Here is an 18,914-nt window from a genome sequence, read left to right on the forward strand (position 1 = left end):
ATTGGTCCAGGCTGGTGGGAGGCTTCGGCAGTGAATAGTTACCACCTTACCGGCAAAGACGTACAGCCAAGCGATATAGCGTTCCGGTACGATGTGATGTGTAGAATCCGAAAGGGGCGTGGATTTTCATCCAACTCCTAACAAGTTAGACCGATGTCATTAGATTGCTTCATCACTTACCATCAGGCTAAATTGTAGCCAAGGGCTTGTTCACGGCCTCAAAAACACCCCCCTATATACGCCTATGCATAGCCTATATACTGTAACTAGGTAATTTTAATATAGGTACTTAATTAAATAAATCCAACTGACTCCATGTTATGTTGTAGGTAAATGTTTTCTGGCTTCATGTAAACTGATTGATTGTACCTATCCACAATGCTTAGTTACATGTATGTCTACCTACTTGAAGGACTGAGATGAGGGCCTGTAGCCAAGTCAGCCTGTGGCAAGTCGATTCTCTTTCCACAAACGCTAACGTTTCGAAAAATAACAAAATGTATGGGTATGCTAGATCCGAGCGACAACTTGATCACGTGACCTGTCGAAAGCAAATGTCATTCCTATACATTTTTAAATTTTCGTAAGCGTTTATAGAAACAGAATCGACGTATCATTGTAGATTTTTTAGTTCCCGAGCCGGGAACTTTTTTTATGAGCAATTCCATCCCGGCCCAAAACTTTTATACAATCCTTGACAGTGTTTTATGCTGCATATAGAAAGTCAGCTGCAATTCCGGTGGTGGCCTGAGGAAGCTCTTCAAACATGGATAACATCGGAATACACCTACTACCTATATAAGCATACGTATTTTTATATTTTTCGCGGGCTAGACTCTAGCTCCCCTCCGTCGAGCCGTAGGTCCGAAGCTTTTTCAACCCGACCACTCCATAGTAGGTAATTAGTAACGATATGATCTCTTTGTTTATCGTGGATCAAAGATATTAATGTGTACTGTTAACTTAATAGTGGCGAAGGATGGGCTCACCATATAAACAATTTTATTTATCACTAGCGGATGCCCGCGACTTCGTTCGTGTGAAAGTCGATGTAAACTTCCAACTACCTCTACCCTACCCTACCCCTACCCTACCTCTACCATATCCCTACCCTATCCCTACCCTACCCGTATCCTCCCTACTCCTACTCTCCCTACCTAACTTTTTATTGAATAGGTAATAATGTTAATTTTTTTTAATTAGGGATGAGTGATGAGTGTTATAAACGTAAGGGTAGTAAATATAATCAGAAAGCTCCGAACTGATAAGCTATCGGAAATTACACGTGTTATTGTGAGTCGACCATAAAAGATAGACATATATTATATGCTACTGTGTTTTTTTTAATATAATTTTAAGGAGAACATTTCCGTCATACATGATTTCTTTGTAGCTTTAACCATTAAAGCTGCACACGCGACGGATGCTTAAAAAATGCAATAACTTCTCCCGTTTTCCCAATATTTCCCTTCACTACTCTGTTCCTATTGATCGTAGCGTGATGAAAAGTATACTATAATCTGCCCAGGAGTATGTAGAATAATTGTACCAAGTTTCATTAAAATCCGTCGAGTAGTTATTTTTTTTCTATAACGAACATACAAATAGACAGACAAAAATTTTACTGACTGCATTTTTGGCATCAGTATCAATCACTAATCAACCCCTGATAGTTATATTGGAAATATATTTCATGTACAGAATTGACCTCTCTGCAGATTTATTATAATCATGATCTCAAATAGCTTGAACATCAAGTTAATATTGAGGAACATTTAATAATGGAAGGCCACCACTGATCTGCATCGTTCGTATCGGATGCATCGCATCAAATGGATTTTTAATTTTACGCCATATACAATCCGTTCGATGGGAAACGTACGATGCGGATTAGTGGGAGCACTTGTATGACTTTCTGTACAAAGCATACTAAAATCCGTTTGATGCGATGCGTCCGATACGTATACGATGCGGATATGTGGACGCCGGTAATAATACGACATACGACTTATAAGTTCCGTTGTATAGAGTCTATTGAGTTGGCAACTTTGTAAGTGGTGTGTCAATTGATCGTCTGAATCGTATATGTAATGACTTATAGGATAGTCATACATTAATGAGTATCTTCCTACATGGGTAGCCACTAGGCTCATGCCTCATAGTATCACTAATATGTAATTGGTTTATCGCGTTATACGGAGACAAGTTTCTGTACTTATGGTTACCCTTAGATACAATTATTAAGAGTGAAATACTTATGTATCTTATACATAAGTATGTTGATTTTCTTTGTAATTTTGCCGAAAGCACTTTCATAAAACACTGAAAAACATAAAAAAGATTGAATGAAATCAGTTTGCTGATCGCAAGTAATTATTTATGTGACCAAGAGAAGAGTTTCATTTTTATTCATTTCTATATGAATGTAGAAGTAGGTATAAATCGAGTAAATCATAAAATCATTCAAGTAAACCAACCTCTCGTGGATCGATCATTGAAGCAACTACGTATTACTGGTATACAGAATACAGTGCATAATACGACACTGGTCTTTGTATCCAATTAGTAAATCGTAGCGGTACAGAATAAAATGCTTTGTGATCGGAGTAGTCTCGCACCGCGCGACCTCACCCGACGACGAACGTTCAAACTGGTTCGCTTTAATTTGAGGATTTCTTCTCAATAGCAGTGTCTGCGATTTGGTGTGTGGTCGTCCCATCGTTACAATGAACAAAGCGTATATCACTTTTGCGGTTGTCTTGGCGCTCTATGCGATTGCAGTCCGTTCTGATATTACGCCCGCAGAACAATGCCCAGGTGAGATATTTCTTTATACCTACAATATAGTTCATCTTAAGAGTTTCTCGCTAAGTGTTTTGTTGCAATGTGATCAGTGCGTGTGCTTATTGCATTATCCTTGTGTTATGTAAAATGTTATAAATATAGAATAAGTAACGCAAGACTAATATACGTATGTTGATTTTTTTTATAATTAATAGGGATGATGACAAGGTTCGAATATATTGATTTTTATGAGACATTCGGGTAAATAAGGTCAAAATTAATATGTAAAAACCAGAAATTTACTGGATTTCTGCGAATTAAATAAGATTTTATTATTATTTTATTTCAAAATCAACTAATTTCTTTTTATCGTAATTATATAAAAAATCATACATTTTTAGCTTAATTACATTAAACGTGTGATTTTTCAATAAATGAACTATAAACATAAACGAACAAATAGCAAAGATATATATATGTATTTGTAATTTTGTTAGAACGCCCATACAAATCTAACGATCAGCGAATCAACGACGTCATTATTTCGTGCCATTTTGTATGGCGCGTTTTTCAGGGATCCGTGGCAGTGCCGCAAATTGCCCTTTAAATCTCTGCAGCTTAAATCCCGAAAGAAATGATCGCAGATATTTTGTTACTTTTACAAAGTTTCTTTACTATTTATATACTCCTAATTTATATACAATTTAAAAAACTGTCATCATCCCTATTATACTTATGATTTTATCTGTTAATCGTATTAAGACTCGTTCTTATGTATATTTAAATGGAAATTACTACAGTCTAAGAAATCCTAATTTTTTTTCCGAAACTGACGGTAATTCCAACTCAAGATCAAAAGTTAAATTAAAGAGAATTAAGTACAAAGGTTCCATCCGCCGTACAAAGTTTAGTCAAGATGTTTCCGGTCGGTTTCACTTTACATTTTATGAGCATTACCCATTAAGGATTTGAACTTGTCTCATCCTCAAGGTTTTTTATTAATTTGGTAGATAGATAAGATAAGTAAGTCACATACTTAATTTATTTCTCGCGCTTATTGTATATCACTAAATAGTTTATAACAAAGTCGTTTTCTCTGTCTCTATGTATGTTTAAATCTTTAAAACTACGCAACGGATTTTGATGCGGTTTTTAATAGATAGAGTGATTGAAGACAGAGAAGGAAGGTTTATACATCCATGGTTTCTGCGGGATTTGTGAAAAGCTGAAAACCACGACGGCGAAGTCGCGGGCGTCCGCTAGTTAGAATTATATTTTAAAATAAACTAATAAATGATTCACAAGAGACGATCAACCCTATTTAAAACAAACATTTACGAAACCTTACGCGGGGCATTATATTCGGGCATTCCATGAGGACCGGTCTTTCAGTTCAGTTTTTGTTCACGATGTTGTTTTTGTTTTGTACCAGAACTGGAGACACGGACGTATAGGTATATATATTATTATGTATTTGTCTTGTAAACTGGGAAAATGCAAGGTAAAGCCTTGCACACACTGCGATTTTATGTCTTTGCACTAAGTAGATTGTAATATACATACATATAGCTGATACCTTGTCAAAGAAAAAACAGTATTTTCAATCGACGAAAAATGGGTAGAAGGTTATCAATTCGATGTGTATATTTTTTATGTCTAATTTAATGATATATAATTTCATTTAAATCTATACTAATATTATAAAGAGGTAATCTATACTTCTTTACTAATATTATAAAGAGGTAAAGTTTGTAAGTTTGTAACATTCTTTAAATGGGGTAATCTTCGGAACTACTGGTCCGATTTTAAAAATTCTTTCACTAGTAGAATGCTACATTATCGGGGAGTGCTATAGGCTATATTTATATTGGTATCATATATATTAGCCGAGTTATCACAGTTTTTGTCATACAGGTCGGACTGAAAATCCTCTTAAACAGACTTATTCGCATGCGCTGCCTTAACTATTGTGTAAAATTGAAATTAATGTATAAAGACTTTATGTATCTTTAAAAGTTCTACAAAAAAGTCCACGACAACATATATCTATCTTCTATATATTAGCAGATATAGTACCTTTAGTGTTTTAAAAATTATTAATTTTATATACTTAGGTTTACGTCACTATTTATACAACTAAACTTTAATCGGGTCGGTCATCGGTTGGGTAGTGGTGGGGTAGGGGTAGGGTAGGGGTAGGGTAGGGTAGCGGTAGTAGTAAAGTTAACATCGAAATTTACGCGGACGAAGTCGCGGGCGTCCGCTAGTAAAATACAAAAATGTATAAATACGCTAATAAAATGTATCTATACACATTAAATTTTCAATTAGGGTATCATTCCAATCAATCAATTCAATTTTCCAAAAAAAAAATGTTTTTTTTTGTGTTTTACCTTTTTTTATCACCACTTAGTATAATAGTTGTTCCTCAAAACATAAGTGGTGGGCCGTGGGTGGCGGGACAGTATATTATAAAAAATATATTACTCAACTAACGGTGTGGTTAAGCTTCGTTTTGACTTATTCCCTACCCCTATCCTACTTCCCCTAACCTACCCTATATATAAAAAAAACCTACCCCTTTCCAACCCGATCTCTACCCCTACCCTATCCCTACTCAACCCATACCCTGCCCCTACCCTACCCGATGTCCGACTCCTGATTTTAAGCTACCTCCCCACCAAAATGAGCTTATTCATTACATGCAACACACAAACAAACAAACAATCAAATCTTTTCTCTTTATGATATGATAGATGTTATGCGCGGCCGTACGGGGGGCAATCCTAGTGGTCGTACGTTTATGAAATCACACAGTTCGCTGATTTCTAAATAACTATCTGATTCGCAAGACACGGTGCAACCTTCAAAGCAAACGAGCGCATAAGTGTCAGCGAGGTTTTAAAATTATTTTGAAATGAAAACATTTCCATATTTACTAAATATGTAATTTTAATTTTCATAAAATTATAATTATAGTATGTATAAAAACTTATTTTAATTTTTTTATGTTAATTGTCTAGTGCTGTGTTGTAGTTGGTTCAGTGGTTCGCCTGTGGTTTCGTATCACGAGGTCTTAGGTTCGAATCCTGAGTCGGGCTGTAAAATAGTGATTTTTTCTTTCTTCTAATCAGTTTAAAATTATCAGCCTAGAGTTGGAAAGTTGGTAAGTCAGTGCCAACGAAGCCCTCCAACCTGCTTGGAGCAGTGAGGCGGGCATAAGCTCAGGATCCCCTCTCCTATAAGTGGGGAGGTTTGACCATATAGTACGCCATAAAATAGCCTGCCCCCCTAGCCAAGTGGCACGTCGATTCTCTTTCTATGATCACTTACGCTTCTAAAACTAGAAAGATGTAAGGGAATGACATTTGCTATAGACACGGTCACGTGACCAAGATCTGACATTCCCATGTATTTTTTAGTTTTCGGAGCGAATCGACGATTCCCATATATTTTTTAGTTTTCTTAAGTGATAATGATGATTCTGATAGCAACGATATTTTATACTATAGATATGTTAAGTGCTTACAAAATCACCGCAAAAAGTAATCCTAATTTATCTACTACACTGAGCGCACACATGCACAATTTTGTGTTTATTTACATTATATGTATATTTATGTATATATAGTCTTTACACTTCCTGAACACACAACTCGACATTGTAGACAATAGTTAGGTATTATTTGTTCAAATATATTTCGTTGCTTATTAGGCGACTAAATATTAAGGCGACTAAAAAAGGTTTGATGCGCTATCTTTATACAATATCGTTGGCTGATGGTCGATGGCATTGGTGGGGCCCTGTATCAAAATTAGTTGTTGGGCCCAATGAAGGGTAAAAATTTCTCAGAAAAGAAAAAAGAAACAAAAATGCTTGTTTAAAATAAATATGATAGTGACTTTAAGTATATTATGTAAAAAAAAGAGATTGCTTTTTTCAACCATTGTCATTTCTGAAGTGACCACCACTGATGGGAAGCATCAGATTGAGTGAGATTATTACATTTTACTAATTTTTGCTTTCACACGTAAGGGGCCCCTTTAGTCCGGGGGCCCCGTATCATTATGGTGTAATATAATGGTGTAATATAAATGCGAATTAGAAACCGATATGCTGTGAGGTGTTCTTATTTTAAATGTGAATATTTGTATTGAATATAGATAAATAGAGCCTCAATAGCTCAACGGTAAGAGCGGTCGGACTTATCACCAAGGGGTGGTGGTTCGATCCCTACCCGTTGGTCTTTTGTCGTACCCACTCCTAATACAGCCTTTTCCGACTAGTTGGAGGGAAATGGGAATATTGGTTATATTTAAAATATATGGCAAATACTCTTTAAAAAAAATATGGTCACCAGGTCAACACTTCGACGGCCTAGAAGAAAGGATCCAGGTCGTGCCATGCAGCAAGTCGCGGTGCAAGCTACGCAAGGGTACCAACACTACCGTCATATTTAAGTTCAAAACAGGTTGGTGCTGTTATTTTTAAGGCATATTTTTAGCCCTCATTCGCACGAGAGTTTCTTTAACGGACGTTAAGTATATGTTCACACGACAGCGTTTTTAAAATATGATGCTTTTTTTAGGAGTGTTGCATTTTCAATTTTGGGCGTTGGAAATAGACCTTCATTTAACTTCATACTATATTTGAATACTCTCGTGCGAATGAGGGCTAAATCGCTTGCCGATACGTCATGGGTACGGCCGATGTCTATCACCAGCTGGCCTATTCACTATTATGGTCTTTATTATCAATCTATTAAAATAAACATTAAATCAATTGAGATGTCATGTACCTTCTGTATGATATCCACCAGTAAGCACCGGATGACATTTGTTACATAGAATCTCAATTTCGTATATATGTCACTGTTCACTAAATTTTACATGCAAAATTGAGATTTTATGTAGCAAATGTCATCCAATGCCTATTGACAACCCTTCGTGGATATCATACAGTAGGTAGATGACATTTCTTAAATTATTTGATGTTTATTTTAATAGATTGTTAATTTCGTGCAAAATGGCCGACACAGTTGAGAGGATAAACACCAAATTAGTGAATAGGCCAGCTGGAGCAAAATTAGAAAATATATCCTAATGTAACTAAGCTGGAAATCGAACCCGGACCTCTCTGTTGAGAATCACAGTATACTACTAACTGCGCCAGAGAGGTCGAGACAGCCTTATCTATGTCTTTGTAGCGTTAAACGTCATAAAAATACCTATGAAGCCTTATTTTAAAAGCTAATGAAGTCTCACCTTGAAGGTACTTAGATGAATACCTTCAACGCAAGATATTAGACATGTTATAGGCAATCGCGTTTTAACCTAGACCTCAACATTGCAACCGTGTGATTGTCGTAAAGCACAAGCTAATTAAATATCCATATATATAACAAGCCAAGTAAATATCCTTATATAACAGAGTAAATAAATTCATTAGTAAGTCGACTCTCACAGCGGGTGATGGAACGAGCTACGCTCGGAGTATCTCTGTTTGATCGCATCAGAAATGAGGAGATCTGCAGAAGAACCACAGTCACCGACGTAGTTCAACAAGTCGCAAAGGGTCCAAAACTGCTGGAATGACAACCCCTCACAAGAAAGTGCAGTGTTGGTCGACCCCCCACCAGGTGAACTCACGACATCAAGCGAGTCGGAGGGATTCCTCAGGGGCAGGACGCTTCAGGATCTTGACGTTTGGAAGTCCATACAAAAGGCGCTATGTCCTGCAGTCCATCGGCTGATATGATGATGATGATGAAGTCAATGCCTATAACTTAGAGATAGTATTACAAAACCAAGACACAATGAGACATTATACAGCTTCTCAAGCAGTTATTGATTGACATAAATTCCGAGACCATTTGTCATAAGCACAATAATGATAAAAACTAAAAATATAAATGTGTTGAAGGATATAATATTGTATAACCATCATAAGTATTTAGTTTCAGAATCATATTTTATAGTACAACTTGTGCGCATTATCTTGACACCTGGCTACCAAACACACCCGCACGAGCTGAAAATTTAAAAGTCACATCATGATGATGTTGCCATTTTGGTGTTGAGTCTGTCCTCTTAGGAAGCTCGCGCACTAGAAGGCCACGACCACGACAGGCAGGCATAGGTATAGGCCGCGTTCTTGGCCGCAGACTAGCCGTTGCGACCATAAGTATGGTTTTCTATTACCGCTCGCGCACTAGTACTGTGATGGCGAATACCGCTCGGCCAGCAAGTGATGTGCGGACAGCATAACGACAACAGGTCGTGGTTATGGCCACAAATCTGGCCGCAGCCTAACCGTAATTTTCGCGAAGACGGCCAATTAGTCGTTGTCACTGGAAGTGGTTGCCTAGTGAACGTGGTGCCACAACTAACCGTGGAGCTGAGGATTTCAAAGGAGATGGTCCATTTCAGGTCCACTCTTGTACCCCGTATCATTAAAATTTAAAAAATACAAGGATCTTATTTAAATTTATTAAAGTAAATAAATCTAACTAAATAAAAAGAAATAAATAAAATAAAAAACCCAAGTTTTTGAGTTATATTAAGATGGCGCCCATAGAGTAATTATGACATGACAATTGACAGCAAACGTCAAATCGATTGCTGCATTGAAAATGTCATCTATCCGCCTTTATTACCCATAATAATGTTGCATTTCTTGGGAGATAATGAATGTTATTTCGAAAGAATTAAAGTAAATTCGTAGATTTGTATAATCAAAGCTAGTTAAAAAAGATATCTTCTTTTATTTCTGCTAGGGTACAATGAGTGATCCTGGGCTCCATACAATTTTGGACCATCTCCTTTGATGTTTGGTAATGTTTGGTAATGTTTGATTTACAGACAGCGTAGTGAACAAGCTCACGAACGACGTGTACGCGATTATAAGCGGCGTTCCACTGCCCTTCATCGGCGTGTCGGGCGTGTCCGCCTGTCCGCACGTGCAACGCGCCGACAGCGGAGCCCCCGCGCCCTGCCCGCTGGAGCCCCACCAGGAGTACATCTACACCAACCAGTTCCCCATCCTGTCCTTTTATCCGCCGGTGCCGCTGCGTGTACACTGGAGCCTCAACAACGGCACCGCAGACATCGTTTGCTTCGAAGTACCCGCAGTCATTACCAAGGCATAAAATAATTAAGTACAGCTTGATCGAGAAAAATAAAAAACCATGTCATGTTACGGAAAATGCAAGAACCAATTTTTATAATCCGACATATATCCACGTCTATATTAGTCAGTGCGTTATCAACTGAGTCGTGAGGCCAATATAAAATGTCCTATGTCCTAACTCGCCGCATTGGAATACTGTGGTGGGTTTAAATGCCTGCCTTAATTTACTGTTTGTCTGGAGACAAAGTATGTATGAAGGAAGTCTGACTTTGTAGTTTATAGCTATTCAAATTGGCTATAGGTATTCAATTTTTATGGGCCGACGACTAAGTTGATAACGCACTAACTTATAGCGAATTATGAAAAATAAATGTGGTAACCTCAGACATGGCTTTTTATGTTTCTAGTCAGGCTTCTATTATTTGCTGTCAGTCTGTTAGACTTTTGTTTCTAAAACAATATTTTTAAATATTATGGCATGTTCACATTACCTACAGTGCGCGCACGATAAGTTTGCGCTTGGCTAAAATCGGAACTGATCAAAAGTGCCGTCATATTGTCGTCTATCTCTATCTATCTCTTGGCGGGTAAAAGAGATCACTAACGCTGGCAACATAATTGCGCCGCCAGTCGCGCGCAGACTTATCTTGCGCGAACTCTATTTAAACTATTATAGATACCTGTGATAATATTACATTTGATGCTATGTGGTTATACGAGTATCTACTCGTATGTCTACTAATATTTTGAAGCGAATGTATTTGTGTATTTGATTGTTTAAACTTGCTTAAAATTAAAAAAAAATATATATGACTCCTGAGGAGTGACATTGGCTTACTTTAAAGTGGTAGGGGTAGGGAGAATTACAGGTGGAGGATTCTTGTATACGGCTGTTCTTTGAAATTGAAAGGTCGCGGACGAAGTCGTGGGCGTCTGCTAGTGTATTTTATATTTTCACTAATTAGTTTTATTTTATTCTCAGCTTAAGTAATTATGAGTTTTATTACCTTGAGATATGTAGATTGTAGGTATTGCGTATGATTTGTATAAATGCTTATTTTTCAATACAAACTGTGAGAGAAATATAGAATTAAAACTACGTTTTATTATTCAAAAACCTGTTCTATTTAACTTATTCTAATAATACTATAAATATAAAACAATGCAAAGAGTTATTTTATATGTGGGACAACGTTAAATTGACTTTTTTGTTCGTCATACATGAGATAACTAGTAATGTGCCGGACTGCCGGATCTTTAAAAATGTACATCCGCGGATACGGATATACGGATGTCTGGCATATCACTGATTATTTTGAATTTAAATACACCTACCATAGCTGTAATAAAAGTCCAGGTTTTCCTGAACTAAACAGTTGCGCACCCCAATGATGCCAATTCACTTAATATATATTATGTACACGCCGATACACACACTGATGCACATATGAGAGATGGCCATTAATTTCCTATAACTGGCAATATACTTCACACTCACACATGTTTGACAGCTAGATACCTATTTTGAATGTTGACGCCAAGTGTGAAGTTCTTGTATCAAATTAAGTACGATTTAACGAGATTGAATAACGATGACTCTCTATCCACCTTACCCACCAAAAAAAAACATCGTTTTATACCGTCAATGTAATTAATAAATATTGTAGGCTTAACTTGCCATTTGATTATGATATCAAATCCGAGAATATATTCCGGGATAGCCTGGATTATCGATGTAGTGGTAAGATGCAAACGTTTGTGTGTATAAAGTCAAATTCAAAGATAATTTAACTATTTCAAGGCTTATTTTCCAAGCTATATAATATAAATAAACTGAAGGACTTCTTCGACCATGATTATAAACATGGATTAAATTTTAATCATCAATTTGTTTACAATTAAAATGCAGCTAATCACTACTATGTAAAGTTTACTTTACTTTGTCAGTTTTACAGATATTAGAAGTGATTTGCTTGGATTGCACTAACCCGCCTGTCTAACACTTTTCTGTACTTACACCCTCATATTCATAAGCATGGATTACGATTTAAATCTTGATTTTCTTCAAACCTTATCACTGTTTAAAGTTCAGTTTAGTTTGAATAAATTACCATTAATTACTAATTCGCAAAAAGTTGTGAAGCTGAAGTGGCAATGGGCGGGGCACATAGTTCGAAGAGCCGATAGACGTTGGGGTCCCAAAGTGCTGGAATGGCGACCCCGCACTAGTAAGCGCAGTGTTGGTCGACCCCCCACCAGGTGGACTGACGACATCAAGCGAATCGCAGGGATTCGCTGGATGCAGGTGGCTCAGTATCGTGATGTTTGGAAGTCCCTACAAAAGGCCTATGTCCTGCAGTGGAGGTCCATCGGCTGATATGATGATGATGATGATGAATTACTAATTATCAATACCACTACATCCAAACCAAAACGGACTTCCTGGAGTACATTTTAAATCAGACGATGGAATGGCTGTGTTAGGATTACAATATTAGTGTTTATACAATAGTTGGGTGGACTTATAATTATTTGTTACTGCATAATTATTTAGTTATCTTAGCTTTTACCTCGAAACATGTTATATCCTTTTTGTTGTGTCTCAATGACCAATGCACGGTTAGATCTGTGTTGGGGTAGAAACTTAATATCGGGAAGGAGTCCCTGTATACGTATGTGGTGCCAGCTTTGAGAGGGCAGGAGACTTTCTCTCCGGCCTCGTTCTCCAGTTTGTCGCAGATGTTCGCGCCGTCCACGCCGATGAACGGGAGCTCCACTCCGAATATGACCGCGTACACGTGGTTATTCAGCACGTCCATGTCTTTCTCTGAAATGAGTAACACAACGGAATTATCATTAATATCATTAAGGCAAAACCAGTAGACCTAAGTAGGTCTACTGGTTTTGCCTTCTTTGAAAGCTTTTTCGATTTTCCGTTTTTAGTATACAGATTGGAAATTACCATGTTGAAGGGAAAGAAGAAGAGAAGTCATATCTTTTTATAGTAACGCCACCACATGTTGTAAATGGAAAACCATCGCTAATTAATCAGAGCAACACTTCCCAGCCATGCAAGGCAGTCTTGCTGCAGCGTTCCGCCCTGTGTTTCTACCTGAGGCATGGTTAAGCCGCCTCATGTGCCAATTACGCCGGCAACCATGCGGAACTCAGCCATGATGATTGGCGGAAAAAATAAGCATGGCGTAACTGCCCCGGTCGAGTCCCGTCACAAAAATCTACTTAGATCGTCATCATCATCCTATTAGTTGATGGACGTCCACTGCAGGACATAGGCCTTTTGTAGGGAATTCCAAACATCACGATCCTGAGCTTCTTGCATCCAGCGAATCCCTGCGACTCGCTTGATGACGTCAGTCCACCTGGTGGGGGTTCGACCAATGATATACCTTATACCTTAATGATATTAATGATAATTCCGTTGCGTTGTGTAATTGAGAATTTTACTTTAGTTTTTACTAAATATTGGATAGAAGCAGGCGTTACTTTGCGGAAGTTCATCATGATTATATAATGATTTCTTTATTTTGCTATCATCCGCGAAAAGTCGACGAACCCATGCGACAACGCGATGTTGACTCTACAACGTGCAATTGCACGTTGTAGAGTCAACATCTCCTGAGGATGCTCCGGTTTCGGGGTGAAACGTACGTAGAGAGTATTTTGTCGGACCTGTGTGACGTTGTCGCATAGGTTCGTCGACTTTTCGCGGATGATAGCAAAATAAAGAAATCATTATATAATTTAGTTTTTACTATTTTTCAATTAAGTTAATAGTAAAAACTAAAGTAAAATTCTCAATTACAAAATACTTATATTTAATTAATAATAATTTTAATTTTAAGTTTTCGATCAGTTATTATTACCATTATCTAATAATATTATTACCTGACGTTTGAATAGAGCTTGTAAACTAAACCTAATTGAAAGTTTACAATTTGTATCTGCTCTTTTTTATAATTTAATTAATAATTTTAATAAATTTAATAATAATATTAAATTTGTATCAACTAACAGTATATTAGAGAAACTGAGAGAGAAACTCCGATGAAGTACCTACTACTACAATGCGTATTATGTGACGTTGATTTATCTACCTACAACAAAAATAATTCAGCTCGGGACGCGTTGAACTCTAATTCATGGATTATTTCACTTTTTTGATGAAATATGTATTATTCGATATTTTGCTTAATGATAAAATTGTAACTAATTATTTGATTTTACTGTTTATTGATAACCAATAATAAGTATTACCTTATACGTAAATAAGTTAATTTCTGAGTTTTGTAACAAGTTACAGATTTTTGGTAATTCAACTTACAAAATTTGGATTTCGCAGGTTTATTCTACATACGCCTCAAGCGGTTACGACGTACTTACGAGTACGTATACTTACGGTATTTTTGGTCTTATACAATTACTAAAATACTTATCAAGCTATACTACTATAATGCTTATTATGGAAGAAACTTTTTTTGCTGTCTTTTATTATTTATTGAAAATCATTTTACTTTCAATTTTATTATTAACTTTTATTTCAAAATTATTTTTTCATTCTTATAATATTAATTTCTTGTGTTCTTTCGGCAACATAGCGATGTTTTCTTTTATTTATTTTTTTGGTCAGACTACGTGAGTAGACTTCACCACCGGAAGACACCGAGTTAGTAAATAACCGAACTGTAAGCGAACTTACCTGGTTTAAAGGTAATAGTAATATGTTGATCGGTGCCTTTCCTAAGGCGACATGGTAATTTCTTGCACGGTGACAACTGCACATTATTGGCCAAATCGAAATTCTCCCCTGAAATTGAAAAGATATTACTTTTATTATAGAGAATAGGAAAGAACTATAAATATTCCGGTTTAGTGTAAGAATGTGGCCGTTCCATATGTAGGTACCTGTGAATGTTGTAAAAGGCGGCTAAACCTTTTGACGGCTTCCATGGCGCAGTGATATGCGCGGTGGATTTACAAGTCGGAGGTCCTGGGTTCAATCCCCGGCTGGGCCGATTGAAGTTTTCTTAATTGGTCCAGGTCTGGCTGGTGGGATGACTCTTAAGCCTTTGACCTCAGTTCTGAAAGGGGCTGGAGGAAAATGACCGGGGCAGCAAGATCCCAAAAAGGGCAAGGAGGCAAAACCTCGGGGCCCGTACCCCCACCCGGATTTATCATCTGGGATTAGATGACCTGCCTGCTGAAGGTTTTATTTGTATATTGCATTGTTATACAATACTTTTATTACTATTTAAATGTGAAGTGACAGCTTGACGTGAAAAGTAAATCGCAGTAAGTACGAAGGCCATTCTCATTGTAATAAAAAACATTGCATTGCTTAGCAAATTTATTTTCTTCTGTTTGTATCTCCACGGCACGTTTAAGTTCCATGTTCGCGTTTGTTTATTTATGTACTTGGTTTATTTACGTATCTAATGTATGTAAGCGAAGTATTTATAAGGTGTTAATCATTCTAATACTTATTATAAACATAAATGTGTGTACGTTTATTAACCATTTCCGGCTTAACCGCAGAACCTTTTTGATAAAATTTGGCACTAATAGCCTAGGATTCAAAATAGAAACAAACTTCACCCACCTTCCGTGGGATTCCTAAAATCTATTACCTAATCATCCAAAAAATCTTCTATGCAAATAACTTACTTTAGAAGCATTATGATTAATAACATAGCATGTTTAATAAGTAATTGTATGAACTCATCTGTACATATCTAGCACAATAAATATATTGTGCTAAATATATTGTGTATAATGGTATAATAATAAGTATGGGACTTAATTTAGAGTGGATTTACCAGTCTTAAAACAATTAGAACAATTGGCCATTACATTATTTTTTAAAGAAAAATACCTAATTACCTAGGTAATTTTCCGACGATTGCAATTCGCATCGAAAAATATTTGCGTTTAAACAAAATAAACCAACCTAAAACTGCTGTACTATTTTTTGCAATTAGCTCTACAAACAACTTGATAAACTGGATTCATTCAAGGAAGATAGGTACACTACGTAACTCATGAACGTGATATTTTGACTTCTGGTTTTAAATCTAATATTTCATTTTATAATCTGAGATATGTAAACCTACCTCGAGTGGCCATAAAAGTTTTGATCATAGTATTTTCCAGTTTTTATTTAATCAAAAATATATCTACCTAATGAAATATTAGGATAATAAACACATGAGTAATAATCGTATTGCCCTTATGTATAAGAAAATAGATACATATTTATTTATAACTAGCGGACGCCCGTGTTAAATTTATTTATTTATATGTCTAATTAATAATGATTTTTCTCAAATAATATTATTGGAACAGAATTATAATTTGTTGTCATAAATATCTATTGTTACTTGTAAGATCAGTTCGGCTAAGATCGTCAGTCGGGTAAGTCCGTCAGTTTAGTATTTTTATACAGAAACAATTTGATTAGTTGATAGGCGTTGTATGTTAATACATACTTTATCACGTAGTGTAATAAACCTGATATGAATCATTTTAGAAAAGGCCAATAATATCATTGAATGAAAATTTAAATAAACTGTGCCTATCGTATTGACTAACTTTATTAAGATAAGTATCCTTAATTCAATTTAATTTTATTATTTAATAAGTATATTAAATGTTATTTAAGTTTTACTGAGTGTCAAGGTATTTTAAATAAAATAAAATAGAATCGTGACCAAATTAATCATTTATTTCTTTACTTGAACAATATTACTTTTAATTTTAGTGACTCTACCGCCAGTTCGGAAAGTGCAGTCTCTTGTTGAGAAGAACGGCAAGAAACTCAACAAATGCTCTTTTAAAATATTGGTTAATTACAAATACAATATAAATGATAATTAATACCTTGAAATAGATAGTTCATTAAAGTCTTAACTTCAAGACAAATCAAAATAACATTAACCATTATTACAATACAAATATACAACGACGTAAGTAGGTAATGTCGTTGCAAATATACCTAATTTCACATAAGTAAATTCGGATGTATATAACTTATCGTTACAACAATACAACATAATAAAATACAGTTTACAATAAAGATATTATATATAAAATACTTAGCTTTCATAAAACAGCCTCAGAAACACAGGAAGACACCATAACAACAACAATAATTAATATTTTCTAATCACACCGGCCAAGACGCCATTTCGTCATCCAGCATGAACATCTCGATTCTTTACAAAACGCCTATTGGCTAATATTCCTTCTGCATTTGTTTGCAATAGACCAATCACACGCCATCTGCTCAAACTGACCACAGATTACTTGATACCGCGTATCCTGACGCTCCGTGTCTATGCCAGTAATTCCTCATTACATAGAATCATTCTTAGTAGTTCCTACCAGTGTTACCATATTCCAATAACGTTTATAATGACAACTATTACTTTTATTTACTTTTTAATTACAATAATGTCAGATCTATATTCTAAGTTTTATTTTAAATAATATATGAAGAATTATCGAAACAGTATAATTAAGAATATATATATGTTCTACGTAATGATATTTGAATTTCAATTTAAATAGAACATTACACGTGACGTCATATTTGGTCACCTAAACTTTGAAATTCGTCATGTAACATAACTGTTTGTATTTTCATTTAAACTTTATTATTGAATACAAAAATACTGTCTAAATATAAAATAATATTTAACTAACGTAAGAATTATCTGATAGGTCTAATTTCACAATGAATCATACACATATTATCAATCAGCTTATCAGCTTAACTTTCAGCTATATTTATTTTTCACTACTTTATAAAATAATCTATCACGGCCAGACTGACAAGTACTTCGCTCTCGAAGTACTCTCACACCTTTTTTCTTTTTCTTTTTCTTTTTTTTTTTTTTTTTTTTTTTTTTTTTTTTTTTTTTTTTTTTTTTTTTTTTTTTTTTTTTTTTTTTATTTTTTTTTTTTTCAACTCATTCGTGGATTATGAACATGAATAATATATAAAAATAATGATGATGAGATGAAAATGAAAGACGAATGAAAATGTGTAGTTTTAATAATGAACATGACATGAATGAATCTTTCCTTCGCTCTCGAAGTACTTATTGTTAGTAACCTCATTCGTGGACATGAATATAAAATGAATAATGAGATGCAAATGAATAAGGTGAATGAAACGAAAGTAAGAGTTGTTAGTAATGGACATGACGTGAATGAATCTTTCCTTCGATCTCGAAGTACTTATTGTTAGTAACCTCATTCGTGGATTATGAACCTAACTGAACAATGATGAGGTGAAAATGAATGAAATGAGAAATAAATAAAATAAAATGAGTAGTTAGTAATGAACATGAAATGAAATGAAACGATGGACCATTGCCATCACACACATGATTTTTCAAAACATCTCCGGCCTTCAACACAGCACCTATCACCCGCTGCCGGTGAAATAACAGTGAAGTGTCAGGGCAGAGACACAGCGATCCGTGATATTATATTTCATATATATTTTCATTTCCGTGACATTGGCATTTTCAGTCATAGTTATAGTCTCAATTTAAGTCATAGTCATGTCACATTTAAATCAATATATTTTGTTTTTGTGTATGGTCCTTTGTAAACAAAAATAATAATTTTTATATGAACAACAATTATTCAAGTAATAACTTCAAATATTACAACTGTAGATATAAATTTTTGATTTGATTTTAAAATTTTAACAGGAAAATTCCATTCTGCATTTTTTTTAAACCAATGTACCTATTTTATGAATCTATTTAATACATACCATGTTACTCAATGTTTTGATTGTTTAAAATACTGATTTTGGTTTAAATCATTTGCATAGACAATGTGAAATAATCATTTAAGTAATGCAAATAAGATAACTGTCACCTAATAAGAGGCCACACAGCGGCTGATAAAGGTGAAATTTAACACAAAATAAAATTCTCGAGTCATACTTTAACATAGATACACTTTTCAT

At 35.3% G+C, this 18,914-nt stretch overlaps 2 protein-coding genes across 2 annotated transcripts in view; one reads left to right on the forward strand and one right to left on the reverse strand.

The window, feature by feature from the left end:
• The first annotated feature begins 2,594 nt into the window (after positions 1 to 2,594).
• Positions 2,595 to 11,012, forward strand: LOC112044295 (NPC intracellular cholesterol transporter 2). Its single transcript, XM_024080100.2, has 3 exons — positions 2,595 to 2,817; positions 7,146 to 7,256; positions 9,646 to 11,012. The coding sequence occupies exons 1-3, from the start codon at positions 2,727 to 2,729 to the stop codon at positions 9,930 to 9,932; spliced, it is 489 nt and encodes a 162-aa protein (XP_023935868.1). The 5' UTR covers positions 2,595 to 2,726; the 3' UTR covers positions 9,933 to 11,012.
• Positions 11,013 to 11,014: 2 nt separating this feature from the next.
• Positions 11,015 to 18,914, reverse strand: part of LOC112044296 (ecdysteroid-regulated 16 kDa protein) — a 28,460-nt gene continuing 20,560 nt past the window's right edge. Inside the window, exons 2-3 of the mRNA XM_024080102.2 lie at positions 14,631 to 14,738; positions 11,015 to 12,740 (exon numbers count right to left, since the gene is read on the reverse strand). Of these exons, the coding sequence (XP_023935870.1) occupies positions 12,460 to 12,740; positions 14,631 to 14,738 (389 nt within the window). The 3' untranslated portion in view covers positions 11,015 to 12,459. The remainder of the gene's footprint in view (positions 12,741 to 14,630; positions 14,739 to 18,914) is intronic.

The sequence above is a fragment of the Bicyclus anynana genome, chromosome 21 (assembly GCF_947172395.1).
Source record: "Bicyclus anynana chromosome 21, ilBicAnyn1.1, whole genome shotgun sequence".
Taxonomy (NCBI): Eukaryota; Metazoa; Arthropoda; class Insecta; order Lepidoptera; family Nymphalidae; genus Bicyclus; species Bicyclus anynana.